The 18,842-nt window shown below is 44.5% G+C and overlaps 1 protein-coding gene and 1 long non-coding RNA gene across 2 annotated transcripts; both read right to left on the reverse strand.

The window, feature by feature from the left end:
• Nucleotides 1–11,857: 11,857 nt before the first annotated feature.
• Nucleotides 11,858–13,896, reverse strand: LOC120973349 (uncharacterized). The gene is made up of 2 exons (XR_012202811.1): nucleotides 12,306–13,896; nucleotides 11,858–12,177 (listed from the first exon to the last, which is right to left on the reverse strand). It is a non-coding gene; the product is annotated as an uncharacterized lncRNA (long non-coding RNA).
• Nucleotides 13,897–16,375: 2,479 nt separating this feature from the next.
• Nucleotides 16,376–16,960, reverse strand: LOC109733061 (uncharacterized). The gene has a single exon (XM_020292260.4). It carries the CDS (start codon nucleotides 16,913–16,915, stop codon nucleotides 16,532–16,534), a length of 384 nt encoding a protein of 127 aa, XP_020147849.1. The 5' UTR covers nucleotides 16,916–16,960; the 3' UTR covers nucleotides 16,376–16,531.
• Between the last annotated feature and the right edge of the window lie 1,882 nt (nucleotides 16,961–18,842).

The following is an 18,842-nucleotide window of genomic DNA, read 5'->3' on the forward strand; positions in this document are numbered from 1 at the left end:
TATGAGGGGTGTGCGAGTGGCACACATGGGAATAGTAGAGAGAAATGAGACCCCGGGAGACAAAGTTTTGTGTTTGTGTGAGAGAAAGAGATTCCACATGGAGAATCATAGTTAGAGACACATAGCAGGGAGCGAGATATACTTAGAGAGAGATAGAGTGATGAAGGTCGAGGGAGAGAGTACCGTCAGTGTGTTACAAAGATAAGAGATCATTATCGACATACAAGTAGCACGAGAGATACCTGAGAGACGATGAACGCGTATAGGTCCAGAGAGATGGTCCTATATAAGCATGAGTGATAGCTATATGAGACGAATATCTGGATTAAAGGGGATTCAAATATTTAAACTGGAGATCATGACATCGATAATATCATAACGCAAATTGGTGTATCAAACATGCATATTCATTTGAATTTGGGCACACGTGTAATGTTATATGTTTATCAATATTGGTGATCCATAGATTCTTCAATTACAAACAATGCATGGTTTATATGCAATTAATGTCTAAACGGGATTACACTATATGTTGCGTGTGTGAAACACATTATACATGTTTGAGAAGTAAAAAATCCACATGAAACACACATTAATTGGAGACAGTTAGCGAGGAATGCATACATTGGATTTCAACATAAAGTGGTTTCAAATATTTGAAAATCCAAATTGATGGATACAACCTTATGAATCTGAGATCATGCCATTTGTAAACCATATTTATGTATAAATGGTGTTGTGCTTTTGAAAGTATATATAAAAAAATGATGTATATAGAATGTAATTCCAATTGAAAATGGATCCCGCCCGAAAAAAATAGAATACAAACGGGATTCGAATTGAGTTGGCACGGTAAACGTGCACTCTGCAAAATTTGAACGAAGCGGGAAAAGTCGCAGTAACCGCCCGAAACCAAAATCTGCGAGATGGAAATCACTACTGCCTATCCCTGCCACGCAAAGCCTATCTGCTGGATTTCTATAGGTTTCGATAGGGGTAGGTTTGTAATTTCACCCAAACGTGACGTAACCGCCTCTCACCCGGATTCATACACGGTGGGCGCCAAAACACAGTGTGTCCTCGGCCGAAATCGACTCCCTCCCCGATTCATATTCATACACGGTGGGCGCCAAAAACAAACTCTCGTCGGCAAATATTCGGTGTATGCGAGATTACCATCCTATCCCCAACCGACTAATGTTGCTGTGATGTAGTAGAAATTTGAAACGGGGGCTAAGTTTGTAAATTTCCTCGCATTTGAGACAAGCGCGCCCTGAATACATGGTTCCCGCCTTCCTCTCTACCTCCCTTTTCCCCATTCGTACTCCGTGGGCGCCAAAACACCCTCTCCACCCCACCCTCCTCCGTCCGCCGCCGTCCGCCACCCCATCCACCGCCGTCCTCCTCCACCATGCCGGAGCTGATACCCCGACGCCACCGTCCATTACAAGAGATCGACCTCTCTCATCCACGGCTTCGGACCGGGATCCTTGCATCCCGTCCTCTCGCTTCATCCCCGCCGTCGTCCACTTTGCCGGCGCCGCTCCTACGACCGTCTCGTCCACCGCGCCCCGCCGCCACCGTCTACCCTCCTAGATCTGCTTCCACGCCACCGACAGCCATCGCTACCGCAGCACCGTCAAATTCTCAGCAGATGCGTACACGGCGCCGCACCAGAGGCAGTACTCTTTCGTATCTGCTCAACTTATTTATCGCAGCAAGAAAATAGATCGCCACTGCTTTACTCTGATTTCTTGTCTTGGTTGCGAAGTTGCCTTTGTCCGGTTTGCACCTTCAGATCCGCCATGGCACGCTCAACACTATACTCCCAATGCTTATGGTTTTCCCCTTTTATATTCCACACTAGTTAAATCACATTAGACTAAATTTCAAAATTGGGTCAGTCGATTTTTCAGAGCTCGTCGGAGTTCGCCAGTGCGATCGAAGGGGCTCGAGTGGTTGTGGGGCCTCGCCGAACAAAGAAAACTCGACGCGGGTGGGGGTTGGGCGGGGGTGGGGGTGGCGGAGGAACACAGGTGGTGGGGGCCGGTGGTCCGGCCGGCGGCCCTTGCGGTGTTCTGTATGGGAAGAATCAGAGACGAGGAAGAAGAAGGGTTAGGAGACGTATGATCTTCATCCAACCGCCTGAAATGGTCGAGAGACAGCTGGGAGTTGCATTCTTAATGCGCTCTGGTTCATCATGTGTGGGCACTGCGCAACCAACATTTTATTATCCAAAATCTACTTGCTCTTCTTTACCATGTTCCTCTTCCGTTCTTCTTTAATATGTACTCTCTCCGTTCCTAAATACAAGTCTTTGTATAGATTCCACCGTGGACTACATATGGAGCAAAATGAGTGAATCTACACTCTAAAATGTATCTGGATACATCTGTATGTGATCCATAGTGGAAATCTCTACCAAGACTTACATTTTGGAACGGAGGGAGTATGATAGTAGTACAGTATGTTCCTTGTACTGAAGATGAGCAGGGACATTTGCAGTGTAGAGGTCTATACGGTCGGTTGTGATGGACACTTTGAGCCTCTTTGATTCGTAGGATCTTGTAAACATAGGAATAGGATTTGTAGTGGCCTGCCACTTGAATCCTATAAGAATAGCAAGGAAATGCGGGGAGCTGTGTCGCCTTTGAGAGTTACACTGATATTAACAGTACCGCACCTTCACTTGAAGAGAGATGGTATCCGAAGCCTTTCTAGCCGTACCGGCAATACTAGCACATATATTCCAGCAAGTTCCACTTTGCTGATTTTACTCTGATGCTTAAGGTTTTCCCGTTATATCTACACTATGATCTGTGTAGCTGCTTTGTGTCGCACTAGCAGCAGTCCACTCTTGAAGCTAAACACTGCAATGAGTTACAAAATTGGCACCAAGGCATTAAGTGCCATTCTGGATGCAATGAAACTCATACGCTCCCCACCTGTTGATTCTTGTTCAGAATATGATTCTAATGACTATTCTAACCTCGAGGAGTCAAAGGCAGATGGCCTATCCTGTTCACCCATCAAGGTGCCTGTTCTAATTTGGCAATGTTTTATTGATTGCGGGTATCTTGCATATGTTGTTTTGCATTTCTTCTACTTTGTTGCACCGCCATCTGCTTAGTTTACTCATCATATATGTCGAGATGCCATGCCCATCCATTATCAATACATATTCCATCTGTCATCATACCATGTTTTTCCACTCAAATGCTGTTCTTGTGCATCAGACATCAAAAAGGAAGAGGGTGATTGCCGAACCTGAAGGAGCACCAGCAAAGTCCTTGAAAAACGTGGTGGTGCCGGAGAAATCAGACAGCACCCCACTTATATTGGCTGACCAGTGACACAAAACGTAGGACCGACTCCAGCAGACTGTACCCATACTTCACTGGCCACACCACTAGCCCCACCACACAGGACCTGCACTCCAGCAAAAGGTATACCGATTTCATTTGCCATAGCACCAGCTGTACCACAGAAAAATCCCACTCCAGCAAAAAGTACAGCAAGTCCACCGGCCGAAGACCTATCCCAACTGCAGAGACGGCCAATTCCTGCAGATTGGAACCCCATTCCATTTATTCCCAGTTTAAAAGACAATGCTTTCAATGTTGTTAGGCACTACATGCATATATTCCCATCATGGGAAGATTATTGTGAAGACAAACACCATTTTCACATCTTCCTGTCCAACTTACGTGTAAGTGCTATTATTCCTGGTTATTATTTTCCTGTTTTCTGCTGATTGAACACATCAATGATTTACATTACATTGTTGTAACTAGGCGAGGATCAATCTGGATAGTCATGATGAGCAAAGCTTGCTTGTGCTTTTCAAGGAAGCATTGCAGCAGTATCGGTGTTACCTGAGGAAATCACACTTTGATGGCAAGTCTATAAACGAATTTCCGGTGAAGTCTCCTATGCTAAATTTAGAAGACATTGAATGGAAAAACCTTGTTATGCACTGGTCTCGTTCCCAGGATGAGGTACTGTCTATGAAATCACATGACAATTTGAACTTCTACTTTTCCGCATGTGCCTTACGGATCTTTTTTGCAGGAAATCTGCTCGAAGAAGAATTCCGGTTTGACAAGGACGACAGGATATCGCAAATATGCTGCCCGCTACTTTGCTCTTGTTAGTACCTGTTGTCCTGTATCACTGTACTTGCATACATACCTGGTTCATTATATGGCAGCAGTATGCATGATAGCTTGCTTATCAATTGTTCGCTCCAAATTATCTGATCTGTATGAATGGTTACATTAGTGTAGAATATATCCAATGCCAATGTTTTTTTAGCTCTGCATTGTTCTTGTAAGTACATGTTGTCCTTTATCAGTGTACTTATAATGACAGGTAGTTGTTCATGTACCATCACTCTGCAGCTTATTTTCCTTTGCCCTCTATTTTCTACACATCAGATCTATATTTACTCTTACCATAAGGTTGATACTGAAGAAGTTTAGTTGTGCATTGCTCTTGGCTGTACCTTTTGCCTGTATCGCTGCACTTACATTTATAGCTACTTGGTTATGTAGCATCACTCTTCATCTTATCTTAAATATTCTCCATTTTTTCGTATATTATCACATCTATATTTACTCTTAACAAAATGTAGAATAAAGGCAATGCTTTTGAAGAAGATTCTGTGGTAAACTTCTTCAATTGCCCCCCCCCCCCCATCAGCATGGACAAGGCCTTTATAGAGCCTGTCTTCACCAATAATATAAGTTTGTCCATCTCAAGCCTTCAAACTTTGTTGTATATATTTGGTTAGGCATGACTGCAACAGCTGTTTATTTTTGGTGTTTGCATCAAATTGCTTATTTAAAGTTTATTATGTAGTTCATAAACAAAAGTTTTTCCTTTCTCAATTTAAGTTTTCAGTTGTACAACCAAGTTCCTTCTTCATACCATGTAAATTAAACTATACAGAGCAAGTGATCTTCTTTTGCACTGCATGTATGCTTCTGTTCTTCATCCGTAATCCAGTGGTGTGGTGAACCTACCCACTACAGCACAATGTCATATTCTGCAATGTCTTAACAATGAACAATGTCATATCATTCTACTATTATTTAAACCGTCTCTTTATTTGCCAATCTGAAATGGTATAAATTGACAGCACACTAACCATTGATACTTACGAGTTCTTGATCTGTAATCCAGTGGTGTCGTAAAGCTGCCAACTCCTTCACAATGTCATTTCCTGCCATGTCTTGACCTGAACAATACCATATTGTGTTAATGCAATTTTAAACTGTGTCACTTTATTCGTCAGTAAGAAATGTGATGAATTGTCAGCACTGATACTTTTATGTGCAAAACCTGTCATCTGTCTGCTTGTTTATCTTTCAGAGTGAGGAAGATATAAGTGTTGAACAAGCGCAGTCTCATCATCTTGCTCAGCTGCTTGCGCTGCAGCTCCCCGGCAGGGCTAACCATTCTTGAACTCTATTGAAGTGCTGTCGGTTTTGTATATTATTTTGTCGGCGTGTTTATTTGCACTGGTGGCGATCTTTGATGCCCAGTGTATGTAATCTGCTGTCTGCTTGTGCTTTATTATCATAGTGGCGAACTTTGATGCCCAGTGGATGTAATATGCCGTAATTTCTTTATTGTATAGTCTAGGTTTTTTCTTATTCACGATGCTGTAGTTATTTTACTGTATATATATCCTGTCTTCGTAGTAAACCGGCCAAACAGTAAAATTACGGTACATAATCGGGCCGTCATGCAATCACGATGTAGGTTGGGCCTGAAACGTGCCGAACAGCTCACGCAGCCCGAAATGAACCCCGGCGCATGATTGTGCGAATTAAATCACGGGCTTTTAACAGGCCAAAATTGTCTCGGTCCTTGTTTGGCCCAATCAGATATCGGCTGCGAGCAGGCCGGATGCAAACCGGGCCGTAGTTAGGCCCAACTATATGACGGGCTTTTAACAGGCCGAAATTAATATAGGGCCGAAATGTTAAACAGGCCTTTAACAGGCCAAAACTAATATCAGGCCGAATTACTAAGTGGGCCTTTAGCAAGTGCGCCCAAAAGCATAGTGTCCAGTTGACGGGCCGAATCTGATATGGGCCATAATTGAGCCCAAAGCCTCTTAAAGGGCCGGACCTGATCTGGGCCGTAATTTGGCCCAGAACGTGGTAGGCTTTTAACGGGCCGGATCTCATATGGGCCACTATTAGGCCCGGAGCATGGCAGGCCATTAATGGACCGGATCAAATATGGGCCGGCATTTGGCCCAAAACATGGCAGCCAGTTAATGGGCCGGCCTACTAGGGTCCTCAAAATCTTATGGGCCTACAGCTGGGCCGGCCCATTAATGTCGGCGAAATCTTGTGGGCCTTTAGCTGGGCCGGCCCATATGATCCGCAAGAATCTTGTGGGCCTTTACCTGGGCCGGCCCATTATGGCACACAAAAATCTTGTGGGCCTTTACCTGGGCCAGCCCATTATGGCCCGCAAAATCTTGTGGGCCTTTAGCTGGGCCAGCCCATTATGGTCCATAAAATCTCGTGGGCCTTTAGCTGGGCCGGCCCATGATGGTCCGCAAAATCTTGTGGGCTTTCAGTTGGGCCGGCCCATTTAAACTTGATGGGCCGGTCCACGTGTCAACATATCATAGGCGCGTCTCGCCCATTGGATGAGTGACACCTGTGCCAACGCGGACCTGACACGTGTCTCCTCCAGCCAATGATGATTTTACACGTGAAAAATCCCCATTGGTCGGGGCTGTTAACGGGTTATCGGATCCAAAACCCGACCCGATAGCTTAACGGCGTTCCGTTACGGTGGATGCCACGTGTCGATCACCCTTGACGAAAGCACTTCTGTGACGCGCGATTTATCGTCATGGAAGTGGACACTTCTGTGATGATAATTTTGGTAATGTCATGGAACACTTCTACGACAGCACAGGTATGACTATCTTGATTCTGTCATAAATTTGTCATGGATGTACATGCATGACAAACACGCATCATCACGGAAGTGTATTTTTTTGTAGTGTTGGTGACTTTCAAAACACTATCTCCACCTGAATACTTGTATCCCTTTGCATCAAGGGCACTCATAGAAATAAGATTTCTCTTCGTATTCGGAATATACCGAACATCTGTCAAAGTTCTGATTATGAGTGAGCTGATAATGGAATTTTTCTTTGATAAACAGGAAACTTAAGATTAAGATGCTCCGGAATGGAAACGAGGGAATGTCCACAATAACCGGATTTAGTCAGATCCAATTCGAGGGATTTTGTAGGTTCATTAATCAAGCCTTAGCAGAAGAACTTGACAAGTTTCCAACAATTAAAGATCCAGATCAGAATAGAACCTATGCCTTCAATCTTGCATGGTGAATTATCAAAACCCAAAACGGAACCAGCAGCAGAAGTGAAATCAAAAGTATTAAACCAATCTCTATGTGGACACATATGAAAAGTGCATGCGGGGTCAAGTACCCACTCATCATTGGTCTCAGCACATCCAGCAATAACGACAAGAGCGTCATCGAAACTATCATCACGAGCAACGTTAGCAGAATTTTCACCTTGTTTGTTACCTTTCCTCTTTTCTTTATTCTGCAACTTGAAACACTCTGAGATGGCATGTCCGTCTCTCTTGCAATATCTGCAATATTTCTTGTCTCTGGATTGCGACCGACCCCTGTAGCCGTTCTTACTTTTGCCTCTGTTTCCATTATTGGAGTTCTTCTCCTTTGTCCTGCCACGAACAGATAATCCCTCGGCTTGGGATGAACTCGAACCATCATGAGGCACCATTAATTTCATCTTCTCCTTAGAGTTCAAAGCTTCATAAACTTCATTAAGCGTGAGAGTATCACGACTGTATAATATGGTGTCTCTAAAATTGGTATAAGAACTTGGCAGTGAACAAAGTAACATTAAAGCAGTATCTTCCTCTTCATACTTAACCTCCATTGCAGCTAGATCAGATATGATCTCTTTAAATTCAGAAATATGATTCAAAACATTACCTCCCTCGGGTAACCTGTGCATGAATAATTTTTGCTTCAAATGCATCTTGCTGGTGAGATCTTTAGTCATGCAAATCCCTTCCAGCTTTAACCATAGAGCGGCGGCAGTTTTCTCGTTCAAAACTTCCTGCAAAATATTATTATGCAAATGGAGTTGAATCTGTGACAAAGCCTTACAATCAATTCTTTTCTCCTCATCAGTCCAGTCCTGAATTCTGTTCTTCCCAAAACTATCCAGTGCTTCGTCATAGTCGGATTGTGCCAACAACGCCCGCATCTTGACTTGTCATAGGGTAAACCTTGTGTCACGGTCCAGCAGCGGAAGATCGTACTTCACGGATGCCATGAGTAGATTAATCTGTGTGCACAAAGTAGTACAAGCCGGTAGAAAAAATTCTTGATAGAATTCGTACACGGGTTAAACAAACAGAGTAAATAGCACCTGGATATCGTTTGGATGTGGATGTAGCAATTTGAGAAGGAAAAAGTAACCCTGTAGCCTTCACATGTAGGACAGGAGTACTAGTCGAGGTACTTGCAGATTGCTATGGGCTTGCTCAATCTTCACGTGATCAGAAGTAGTACTACTACTTGAATTACTCGATCAGCAGCTACGCGAGGGCAGCGGCTAGCGGATCGACGTGGAGCCCATAGACAGGAATCCTCTCGGGACTTGAAGCGCTGGGTAGGCGAGCCGAGCAAAACCGATCAGGCGGATCGGCGAAACCTGCGATTTTATGGATCGCAGAGGCGGCTCATAGACGAAATCGGTCTCGGCGACTTGCAGCGCGGCGCCGACCGTAACCCTAATTCTTTTGTCTCAAATCTCGTATCTGCAACTTGACTCTGTATACCACTTGTTAGATAATAACAAGAAATAAACGAGACAAAGAGACACGGATTTTTACGTGGAAACCTTTGCGGGAGAAAACCACGGACGCACGAAGGCGCAATCACTATGAGGAGTAGTAGTACAAGCACGAGATGACAGGCCGTCTTAGGTGCGACTACATGGGGTATGTATGAGGGCAATACATGAGAGTCCTTGGAGGATAAGTAAACGAGTTGTACTCGTACGCGTCGACGTCAACGCAAAGGCCCACACCAGTTGTACTACGTCTAGTCCAACACGGTATAATTTGGATCATAATTTAACATCGTATATGAAATGTGTGCACTCACTTGTTAGATGTAGAACAAATAGCCTAAAATGCAGATAAAGGACAGACAACTTTGTCCCATGGTTGAAATTATTGGAAAGTGTGTGTGTGTGTGTTTTTTTTTCTTAGACCTAATAACTAGGTAACTAGAGGTGAATCAACCTAGCTCACTCTCTCCAAAAAAACTGATAGTGATAGCACACCATATTTTCCCATGTAAAGCCACAGAGGAAGTCCTATATCACTGACTGCTTAGTAGTGCACTGTTAGTGAAACTCAATACTGGCAGACAAATGAGCTCAAAGACTGCATACCGTCGACTTAATTTCTGAAAGCAAAATTAACTGCGCCCATGGTAGTATTCTAGGTATGCGGCACGAGTAGCTAATAAATTGCTCGACCGCATCCTGTAAAAGAACTTTGTTGCATGCCGTATCATAAAATTCACTTTCTCTTTCACCTTTGCAGGAGATTCCTAAACTGCATGGTTTCCTTGCTCTCAATATAATACTCTCTTCAAAAAAGAAAAAAATGCTGCTGGATGTTCTTCGCGTTGCCAATCGGAAGCCGTAATGTTAGTATGGAATCCCTCCTACCAGATTAGTTTGGCAGTTGATTCTGATTAACCATGATAATTGACATGATTAGGAATTAATCCGTGATCGCCACAATTCTACTCACCAATTTCCAAAAGTTCAAGGGTTTATCATCATGCACCATGCTTTCATGCTAATACACCACCACTAACCGCATCTGGTAGTTAGACACGACAAGCAATATGTTATGCATACTTGAACGACCGGAAGGTTCTTTTAGTTAGATTATGCCTGAAAATGCGGCATAAATTAGAATAAGTGGAGCAGTGGCGCAGATGTTGACCGCTACAATTATCGAGCCAAGTAGTCTTAGTGTGCTATCAGGTTTTCGCCCCATAGCGTGTGTTTCGATTGTGAGCACGCACGTTCTGGTTTTCTGGTAGTGCCTTGAACTCGCTCATCCCTTTTTCCGTATCTATTCTCTCTGGCTGAACTTTGATGTATTTCTGTTATGAGTAAGGAAAAGGGGTTTATGCCCGGTTCAGAAAAAAAAACATCCATACACACATGACGCCCTGAGAGATGTCCAGCGAAACATTCCTAAAAAGGATAAATTCAAACTTCTCTAGTGTACAAAGTTTGTAATGTTAAAATAGTGCCACTGTTTGGTCATTTGTCATATGAAACATCGCACTAATATAATTTGGTCCTGGATATCCAACGAACGTCAGATTTTGAGACATGGCAAATCAAACATTTTTTATGGCAAAATATGTTTGCCGATGGTGGCAAGTTTAGTTGGCGAGCATAGCAAATTCGTCTTAGTTAAAAAAAATTGCCAGAAAATTGCCGTGCTCACCAACTACATTTGTCATCCTCGCGCCAATACAAATTGTCATGAAAACATTTGATTTGCCATGCCTAAAAATCTAACGTCATATTTTTAGCATTTTTGTATAACTTTCTCACTAGCATATAGATTATCGGCCAGTAGCTTTGCCTATATCTTAATCATCACCTATTTTCAAACGAGGTGAGCGAGATTATCTTCTTTCCCTTCTTTGCTACTATATCGTGGCCGCGGAGTATCTTACCTCGAACTCAAATGAGCTCGGATGAACAGTACAACCCCCCCTCCCCCCCCCCCCCCCCCCCACCACCACCCACCCCCCAAAAAAATGCAAACGTTGATGAATGTTTTGAGTGCTTGTAAAGTTTCATCATGGAATATAATTTTTGGAAGTCATAAGAAGACTTTGCAAGCACTCAATACTTTCACCAATGTTTGCCACAATTGAATTCTTTACAATTGTTTTTGAATTTAATGTTCACGAAAGGTGCATATGAGCTCGAGCTAAGAAGGGGACTTTCCCTGTATCGGTAATTAATCATATCATATCAGTGAAACACGGGCAATTTCATACCAAGTATGTCCAACCTAAGGTCACTACAAGTAAGAACAGGCAACCGAGACTTGACCGATGGAGCAAAGCAAAGCTATAAAGCGATTGGTGCCGGAGTGCGTGATCGACAGCTAGCCGAAGACGTCGACGACTAGGGCCGGCCGTTGCGATCGGAATCCGAATCGGAACAAAACGTGATCTGCGCGCAATTCCGCACGCAGAGGCATAGACGCGAGCCATTATTATGTGGCGAGTCCGTTTACGCGATGCTCAATCTGCAGGTGCATCTGGTGCCTTCCACACCTGGATCGACATCGGGGCTACCTTACTGACTAGCTGGAGATCGGACTTTCGCTCCTGGCGCTGCGTGTGGACTGCGTGTGGTCTGCGTGTGGTCCGTGTTTTCTTCTTAACTAGATGACCGGTTGCGTCAATTGACGCACAGTCCCATTTAAAACCTTGAGTGCTTTCAGAATACTTACATTTGTTAGTAACTTCGGGTGTGAGCAACCACTTAGGTACCCACACAAAATCTTTTAATAAAAAATTAATACGATTTTCTTTTTACAAATATATACGTGAGAATATGCAATTTGTAATCAATCCATTTTCAAACATGGGATTAAAACTGCAGTTTATTTGCATTCTGATCAAACCATGGCGCACATTGTTTATTTGCATTCTGAACCAAGAGGCCACAAAACCTCCTAAACTGAAAATTTCGTCAATGAGTGAGTGACACAAAAGGCAAGCCAACTAATGCTCCATCACAATGTATCCATGAAATACATCATTAAAAAGGGTGTTCTAGCTAGTACCTATCTGCTAACATGGGAGACAATCAGACAATACATTCTAGAAAGCTCATGCCAACAAAGTAACGATCATGGGGGGAAGAAGGTTGATGCTCCCCGGTAGAAAAAATCTGACTTGCTGCTGATGCAAAAACTCAAACCATCAACACACCTTTTTTCCGAGTGAACCAACTCCGAAATACCTCAACCTACATGAAGGAATAAAGACCAATAGCCTCATATCCCCCCAACCTGTTTTCTCCTGCAATTTTCAGTGATTCAGATGCATGAAGAGATATATGCAGCAGCAAGAACAATGAAATAAGAGAAAACGATCACACATTAGTTGATCCCAAGAACACATAGAAAGTATGTATTTTTTTTACGTGCCTGTAAATCGGCAAGTCATCGATGATTGATCTTCTTATAGGGCTATGCGTAAACCTCGAGAGTTGATTCAGTTGGAAAATGAAATGAATCAAACAACTCAAAAAAATGGAAGGCAAAAACTGCGGTAAAGAGATGGTACTGATGACTGTATACATTGGCAAAGTTGCGGAGGTGCGGCTACTGGGCTGCTCTCATCAGGCTATCCATACCCTACCCATGAAATATATAAATGAATTAGAGAAAGGAACGAGAATAAACACGGCTGAAGGCCGAGCTCATGGTGGGGTGGTGAAACAGTAGTAGAACTGAAACATTCATCAAGCAAATGCCGACTGCCATATGACACAACCAGCAAGGTAAGAAATCGGGTCATGGAGGAGCTCAACCCCGCAGAAATAATCCACCTCTGGGAGAAAACAACAAACTGATGTTGTTGGCAAACCTGAGCAGCCAGCGGAACAATGAACAATGAACCGAACGATCCCGCACCAACACTGGAAGGAGAAGTAAGCAAAAGAGGAAAATCGAACAGCAGGAGGCAAGGTAACGGAAAATCGACGCGGCCATGTACGACGGCTGGCTGGGGCAGCGTGCCGCTTACTGCTCTGGATGTCATCCTCTCCTCCCATAGATAACAACCATGAGACGTCCCCTAGGAACCTGAGCAACCAGCAGCACCGTCGGAAGCGAGGCAGGGCGGTTATGACTGGTTGGAATTTTTTTATGGACTCTACCAACAAGCTGTCCACACACTAACTCCGCATCTTCAGTTGAACCAACAGTCTTCCTATTAGAATTACTTGACTGCAGCTAAAAACAAAGGAATGGGTAAACAAGCAGTTCTCAAAACACATTCTCGAGATTAAAACATCTGATCACTTGATAAACTACTAAATGAGGAATATAGTAGAGCCACCTGAATCAGGAAATCACATGGCTTACATAGATCATTCTTCCCCTGCCAGCCTTCTGGGATTTTCGTCGAACACCTTGTAGGCGTACAGAAATAAAATCTGCACAAGCACAGATGATCCACGACCTGTCACTGCCAACGCTTCGTCCCGATTTCTTCCACACGAGTACCCCCTCTTCTCCGCTCACACGAGTACCCCCTCTTCTCCGCCCCTTCAATAGGAGCAGCAGGTCACCGCCTCCATCTCCCTCACCCCTGCATATCACCGCGACACCGCCTCTCGCCCTCTCTCAACATCCGGGCCACGGAGCAAGAGACGAAGGATGGAGGCGTACCAGGGGTTGATCGTAAATCGAGCGATGAAGGACGAAGCCGGCCGCACAGGGGAGGGAGGAGGACCAACGAGCTCAGCAGGTGGGAAGGCATGAAGGAAAAGATCTCACCGCCTCCAACTCGAGCTTGTCGGCGAGCCGTCCTCTCCTGCCCCACCTTAGCAGCTCCCTCATCACCTCCACCAGATTCCCCCTCGCCCTTCCTTGCCTGGCCATCGATGTCCCCTCTCCTCTATAATCCCGCGCCGGCGCCGGCGCCGACGCCTGGGTGGCCGCATCCGTCCTTCTGCTCCGAATAGCGAGGAAGAGAGGGTGGGCAGAGATGGGCCTAGCGAGGAGGTGGCGCCGCCCGTACAGAAATAAAATCTGCACAAGCACAGATGATCCACGACCTGTCACTGCCAACGCTTCCTCCCGATTTCTTCCACACGAGTACCCCCTCTTCTCCGCTCACACGAGTACCCCCTCTTCTCCGCCCCTTCAATAGGAGCTGCAGGTCACCGCCTCCATCTCCCTCACCCCTGCATATCACCGCGACACCGCCTCTCGCCCTCTCTCAACATCCGGGCCATGGAGCAAGAGACGAAGGATGGAGGCGTACCAGGGGTTGATCGTAAATCGAGCGATGAAGGACGAAGCCGGCCGCACAGGGGGGGGAGGAGGACCAACGAGCTCAGCAGGTGGGAAGGCATGAAGGAAAAGATCTCACCGCCTCCAACTCGAGCTTGTCGGCGAGCCGTCCTCTCCTGCCCCACCTTAGCAGCTCCCTCATCACCTCCACCAGATTCCCCCTCGTCCTTCCTTGCCTGGCCATCGATGTCCCCTCTCCTCTATAATCCCGCGCCGGCGCCGGCGCCGACGCCTGGGTGGCCGCATCCGTCCTTCTGCTCCGAATCGCGAGGAAGAGAGGGTGGGCAGAGATGGGCCTAGCGAGGAGGTGGCGCCGCCCGCGATGTGAGCGAGCAGGGAGGAGGAGGAGGGACGCGGGGTGGGGCTCGAGGAGGACGGGCGGTTGGAGAGGAGGGAACGGGGATGAAGGAGAAAGCGGACGGGCGGAGCGGTGGTCTTTTCCCTCGCGTGGTGCGGTGCGCTCGCTTGACCCTCGCTGTTTTTTCTCACGTGCGGTCGCGGTGCGGTGGTTTTTTTTCTTCGCGTGGTGCGGTGCGCTCGAGCCACCGGTTGTGTGTAGCGACTCCTTCATCCTTTATATGTTCAATTACTATAAGGCAGCAGGAGAATGGTGCCCTAGCATTCTTTTTGAGAGCACCCTAGCTACGAAGGTAGCTCCAACGACTTCCCTGGCTGATTTTGTTTAGTTGAAATGGCTGCCCAAAAAGAAGGCCCCGAGCATCGCCAAGTATCCTAGCTCTAGGTGACTTGACTAAGTGACTTGACCTGACAGTCGACATCTGGAGGTCGGCAAGGATCCCGCACGCTATTATTTGGTTTTTAAAAAAGTGAATTTTATTTTACCCCTTTTGTGCACGGTATTTTTTCCGTTTGCAATAAGTTTTACTATTATCCCATTTTAAGATTGTGTGTCATATTTTACACCATAATTATTGCTCGTGTCCTGTTTACCCAATTTAACATTTCCTCGGATAAATTGGGCCCACATGTCAAGTCAACATATACCCGCAAAAAAAGAAAAACATGGCTCATGCTAAGCGCCAAATCAGGAGCCTATGAGACCGGTGGCGCTAAAATCGTTGAACCCGGCCTGTTACTCTCGACTAACAAAGCACCACGTCAGCCTAGCAAGACTATACCCGCAAAAAAAATCTTAGCAAGGTTCACATGTTTGATATCTAATTTATATTTTTTTAATATCTAATCCAAAATTTCTAAATATGAAAGTTGGATTCATTTTATTGAAATATCTAATTCAGATTTTTTTTTTAAATAGGAAAATTAGAATCGACCAATGTCCAATATCTTTTAGGAAAACAAACCCCGTTGGTGATTTAGCGTGTCATGACACATTGCCTTGCTCGCCCTGTTTTGTATGGATTTTCACAAGTACGCCAAACCATGAAGAGAAAGAGGGAAAAAATTTTGCCTTACAACTATATGTCTAACTATCTCGCAAAAAAATCTATATGTCTAACTGATAGTTAATTGGGGTAATTCACAAAAAGAACTGATATTTAAGTCTGTCGACAGGGCATAATTTTTGAGTAACTCAGTTTATTTACTGTCGAAACACGAATCAAAGAATCTGGCTTTCTAACAGGGAGAACAACAACGACAACACCGAGAAAAGATTGTGTTGCAACATTATCAAGGACTGGCACTTTCTTAATTTGTCTACAAAACTATGTCTTGATGAAAACAAACTATGGAAAGGAGGCAAAAACTATGTCTTGATGTTAAATTGGGTACTCACAACACGCACGAGGCTACTCACAACATCAAGCTTAGGATCCGCCGGTCCCCAAAGATTGGACTCGGCCTTTCTTGACGATTTGAAGGACACTCGCAAGATTACATCCAAGAAAACCCTTTTATTGATGATTTGAAAGACATTTGCCTGATTACATACGATTCTCTTGTTTGAGCGCTAGTCCTCCTTGTTTGCACTGGATATATATGTCGCCAAAGAAAGAGAATATAAATGCACTGGCAAGATTTTTGAAATAAAACTATGATCATCTTTTCACATACGAGTATAGCAGTGAACAAACCAAAACAATCTGAAGTCTGATTTATATTTCGTTTATATATCTGCACTTAATAATCGTTTATTTATAATTGGTAGTAAAGATGTGACTACACACTTTCTAAGAGGACTTGACTACACACTTTCTAAGAGGACACACAATTAATTGCAACAAGTGGATCGATATCACACGACAGCACGTTTACATAGCACATCTTACATTCCATCGAGGGGAAATTCCACACATGCATACATCCATTAATCGGTGTATATATGTAGACGTGATCAATAGTAGTGCAAGGTCATCTGCATATATCTGGAGCTACTTCAGACCCTGGAAGAGCCTCTTCCTCTCCCGGATGTAAGCCTCAGACCTCTTGTTAATATCCTCTATGGACACGACCCCCGGCCTCGAGGCGCCGGTAGCCTTACTGGTGTTGGCAGCCGTGCCGTGACCGGCTGCACCTCGCCTCATGGTTGATGCTGTCATCGGGTTGGCGCCGTAGTATATCGACGGCTTGGTCACAAGGTTGCGGACGAGCTCGATCTTCTCAACCTTATGCACCCGCACCTCGCCGTCGGAGGGTGGCGTGGCTATCGCCGTGGTCTTGGCGCGTCGAAACATCGCGGCGACGGGCTGCCGGTATTGATATGTGGTTTTGCTTGGGCTATGATGGCTTGGCCATGGATGCCGGATGGTCTCCATTTATAGGCCAAAGCGCTAGCTAGGCTGGAAGTGATTCGGTGTGGTAGGATTTTTTTCAGCCCTGGCCTGTCCCTCGCCGGGAGGGCGCAAGTGGTATTATTCTCGCTTGGTTTATGTTTGTTCGGAAATTCTCTCTCACCACATTTTTATATTCTCATAAACTTCTTGCCTGAATTCGTTTGGTACATGCTATGGAAAATGAGCAAGTGATTGCGGTTACTTATCATTTGGGCATCTTTGTGGAGCCTCTGGTGCAAAAATATCAAGTTTTAGCATCGATGTCATGCTTTAAGCATGGACAAGTATAGAACCAGAAAAGATCTCGACTATGAGAAGAAAATCCCGTGTGTGTAAAGGAAGAGTCTAGACTATGTAGATTGATGACCTAATTTCTCGAGTTTTTTTTCGAGAGTGAGGCCGTACCTCAACCTCTGCATCGGTTGATGCACACACCATTTTATTGCAAATTTTATAATTTCAGTAAAAAAAAGAAATCACAAAGGACTCTGACAACAAGAATAAAGATTACATAAAAACACATAAGCATTACTAATCTTATTGCTAAACCCCCGTCCGAATCAGTTAAATAAATCTCATGGACCAGCTCCAACCAGTTGCACCCATACTTAGATCAGAAGAAGAAACTGCACTACACCAGTGTACCCCTGGGTGACCGCGGGCAAAACCGCATCCCTGATGATAAAGACAAGGGCAATTGCAAATTAGTGGAGCTTAGTTAGTGGCTTTACTTTCAGTTTGGCACATTAATTAATCATTGTCATAGCATGATTAGAATCCCGACCTAACCTGCATTTGTCAGGTACAGTACCTGTGAGAAGTACATGTGAGAAGTGATCGGGTTGATTGGCTTCATAGTTCTGAAGTACCCAAAAGTAAGCATGTAACACGCTGCAGGCGCCATTAATTTTATATTCAAGGTTCAAGCATCTCTGTAACCAACCTGTGGTTGGATGGTTAGAGGGACTATGGTATCCCCAGCCCATCAAGGTTCAAGTCCTGATGCTCGCATTTATTCGTGGATTTATTTCAGGATTTTCGGCGATGCGCATTTAGTGGGAGGAGACGTTCCCGTCGACAACGAGGTGCCTACGGTGACTTCGTAGATTTCAAGATGATATCCCGGCTCAGTCTTTCGAAGGTGCTCATAGAGGTAGGATGTGCGTGTGTGCGTTCATAGTGGTGAGTGTATGCGCGTGTATATGAGCGTTTGCGTCTGTACTTTGTTTAAAAAAAAGTATCAGGATTGTCCCAAGTCCACAAAATTTGTCAAGTACATATCTCAATGCTTTATACATGTTGTATCCTTATATTAGTTTTCGAGCGAGTTCCAGTTTTTACCTTGTACGTTGTTATTTTTAGGCTAATTATCCCTTCTAACGGATTTTCATCTGGATTGCCCCATTTAACGACAATTTTGCTAGCTTTGACCACTTTAAAAGTTTTTTACGCTAAGGATATTCTTTCGTCGGACAAGCCTTGATAGAGTTATGACTAGTGCAATGCAACACCAAAAAGTAAATTCGAAGAAAAGAATGAGGTGGTAGCAATGACAAGGAGCCGCATAATAACGTAAATAAGGAACTCATCAAGATGAAGCGACGTGTACGTACACCTGACGATCATGAGCAAAAAAAAAAATGTGTCTAGCAAAGCCATTCGACCTGTTCGAGCATGGAGAAAACGGTGGGACAAAAATTGTGACGTGGCTGAATGAAAGCAAATTGATCTGCAAATTATGACGTGCCCTTAGACCTGTGGGAGTATCATCCATTGCGACTTAAGAAAAATTATGATGTGTCACTGCAATTAATGATGCGTGAGAGAGCTCTAGTACTCTCTTCGATCCATATTAATTGTGGCTGATTTAGTATAGAGTTGTACTAATTAGCAACAATTAAAAAGGATT

Source organism: Aegilops tauschii, chromosome 1 (assembly GCF_002575655.3).
Source record: "Aegilops tauschii subsp. strangulata cultivar AL8/78 chromosome 1, Aet v6.0, whole genome shotgun sequence".
Lineage (NCBI taxonomy): Eukaryota > Viridiplantae > Streptophyta > Magnoliopsida > Poales > Poaceae > Aegilops > Aegilops tauschii.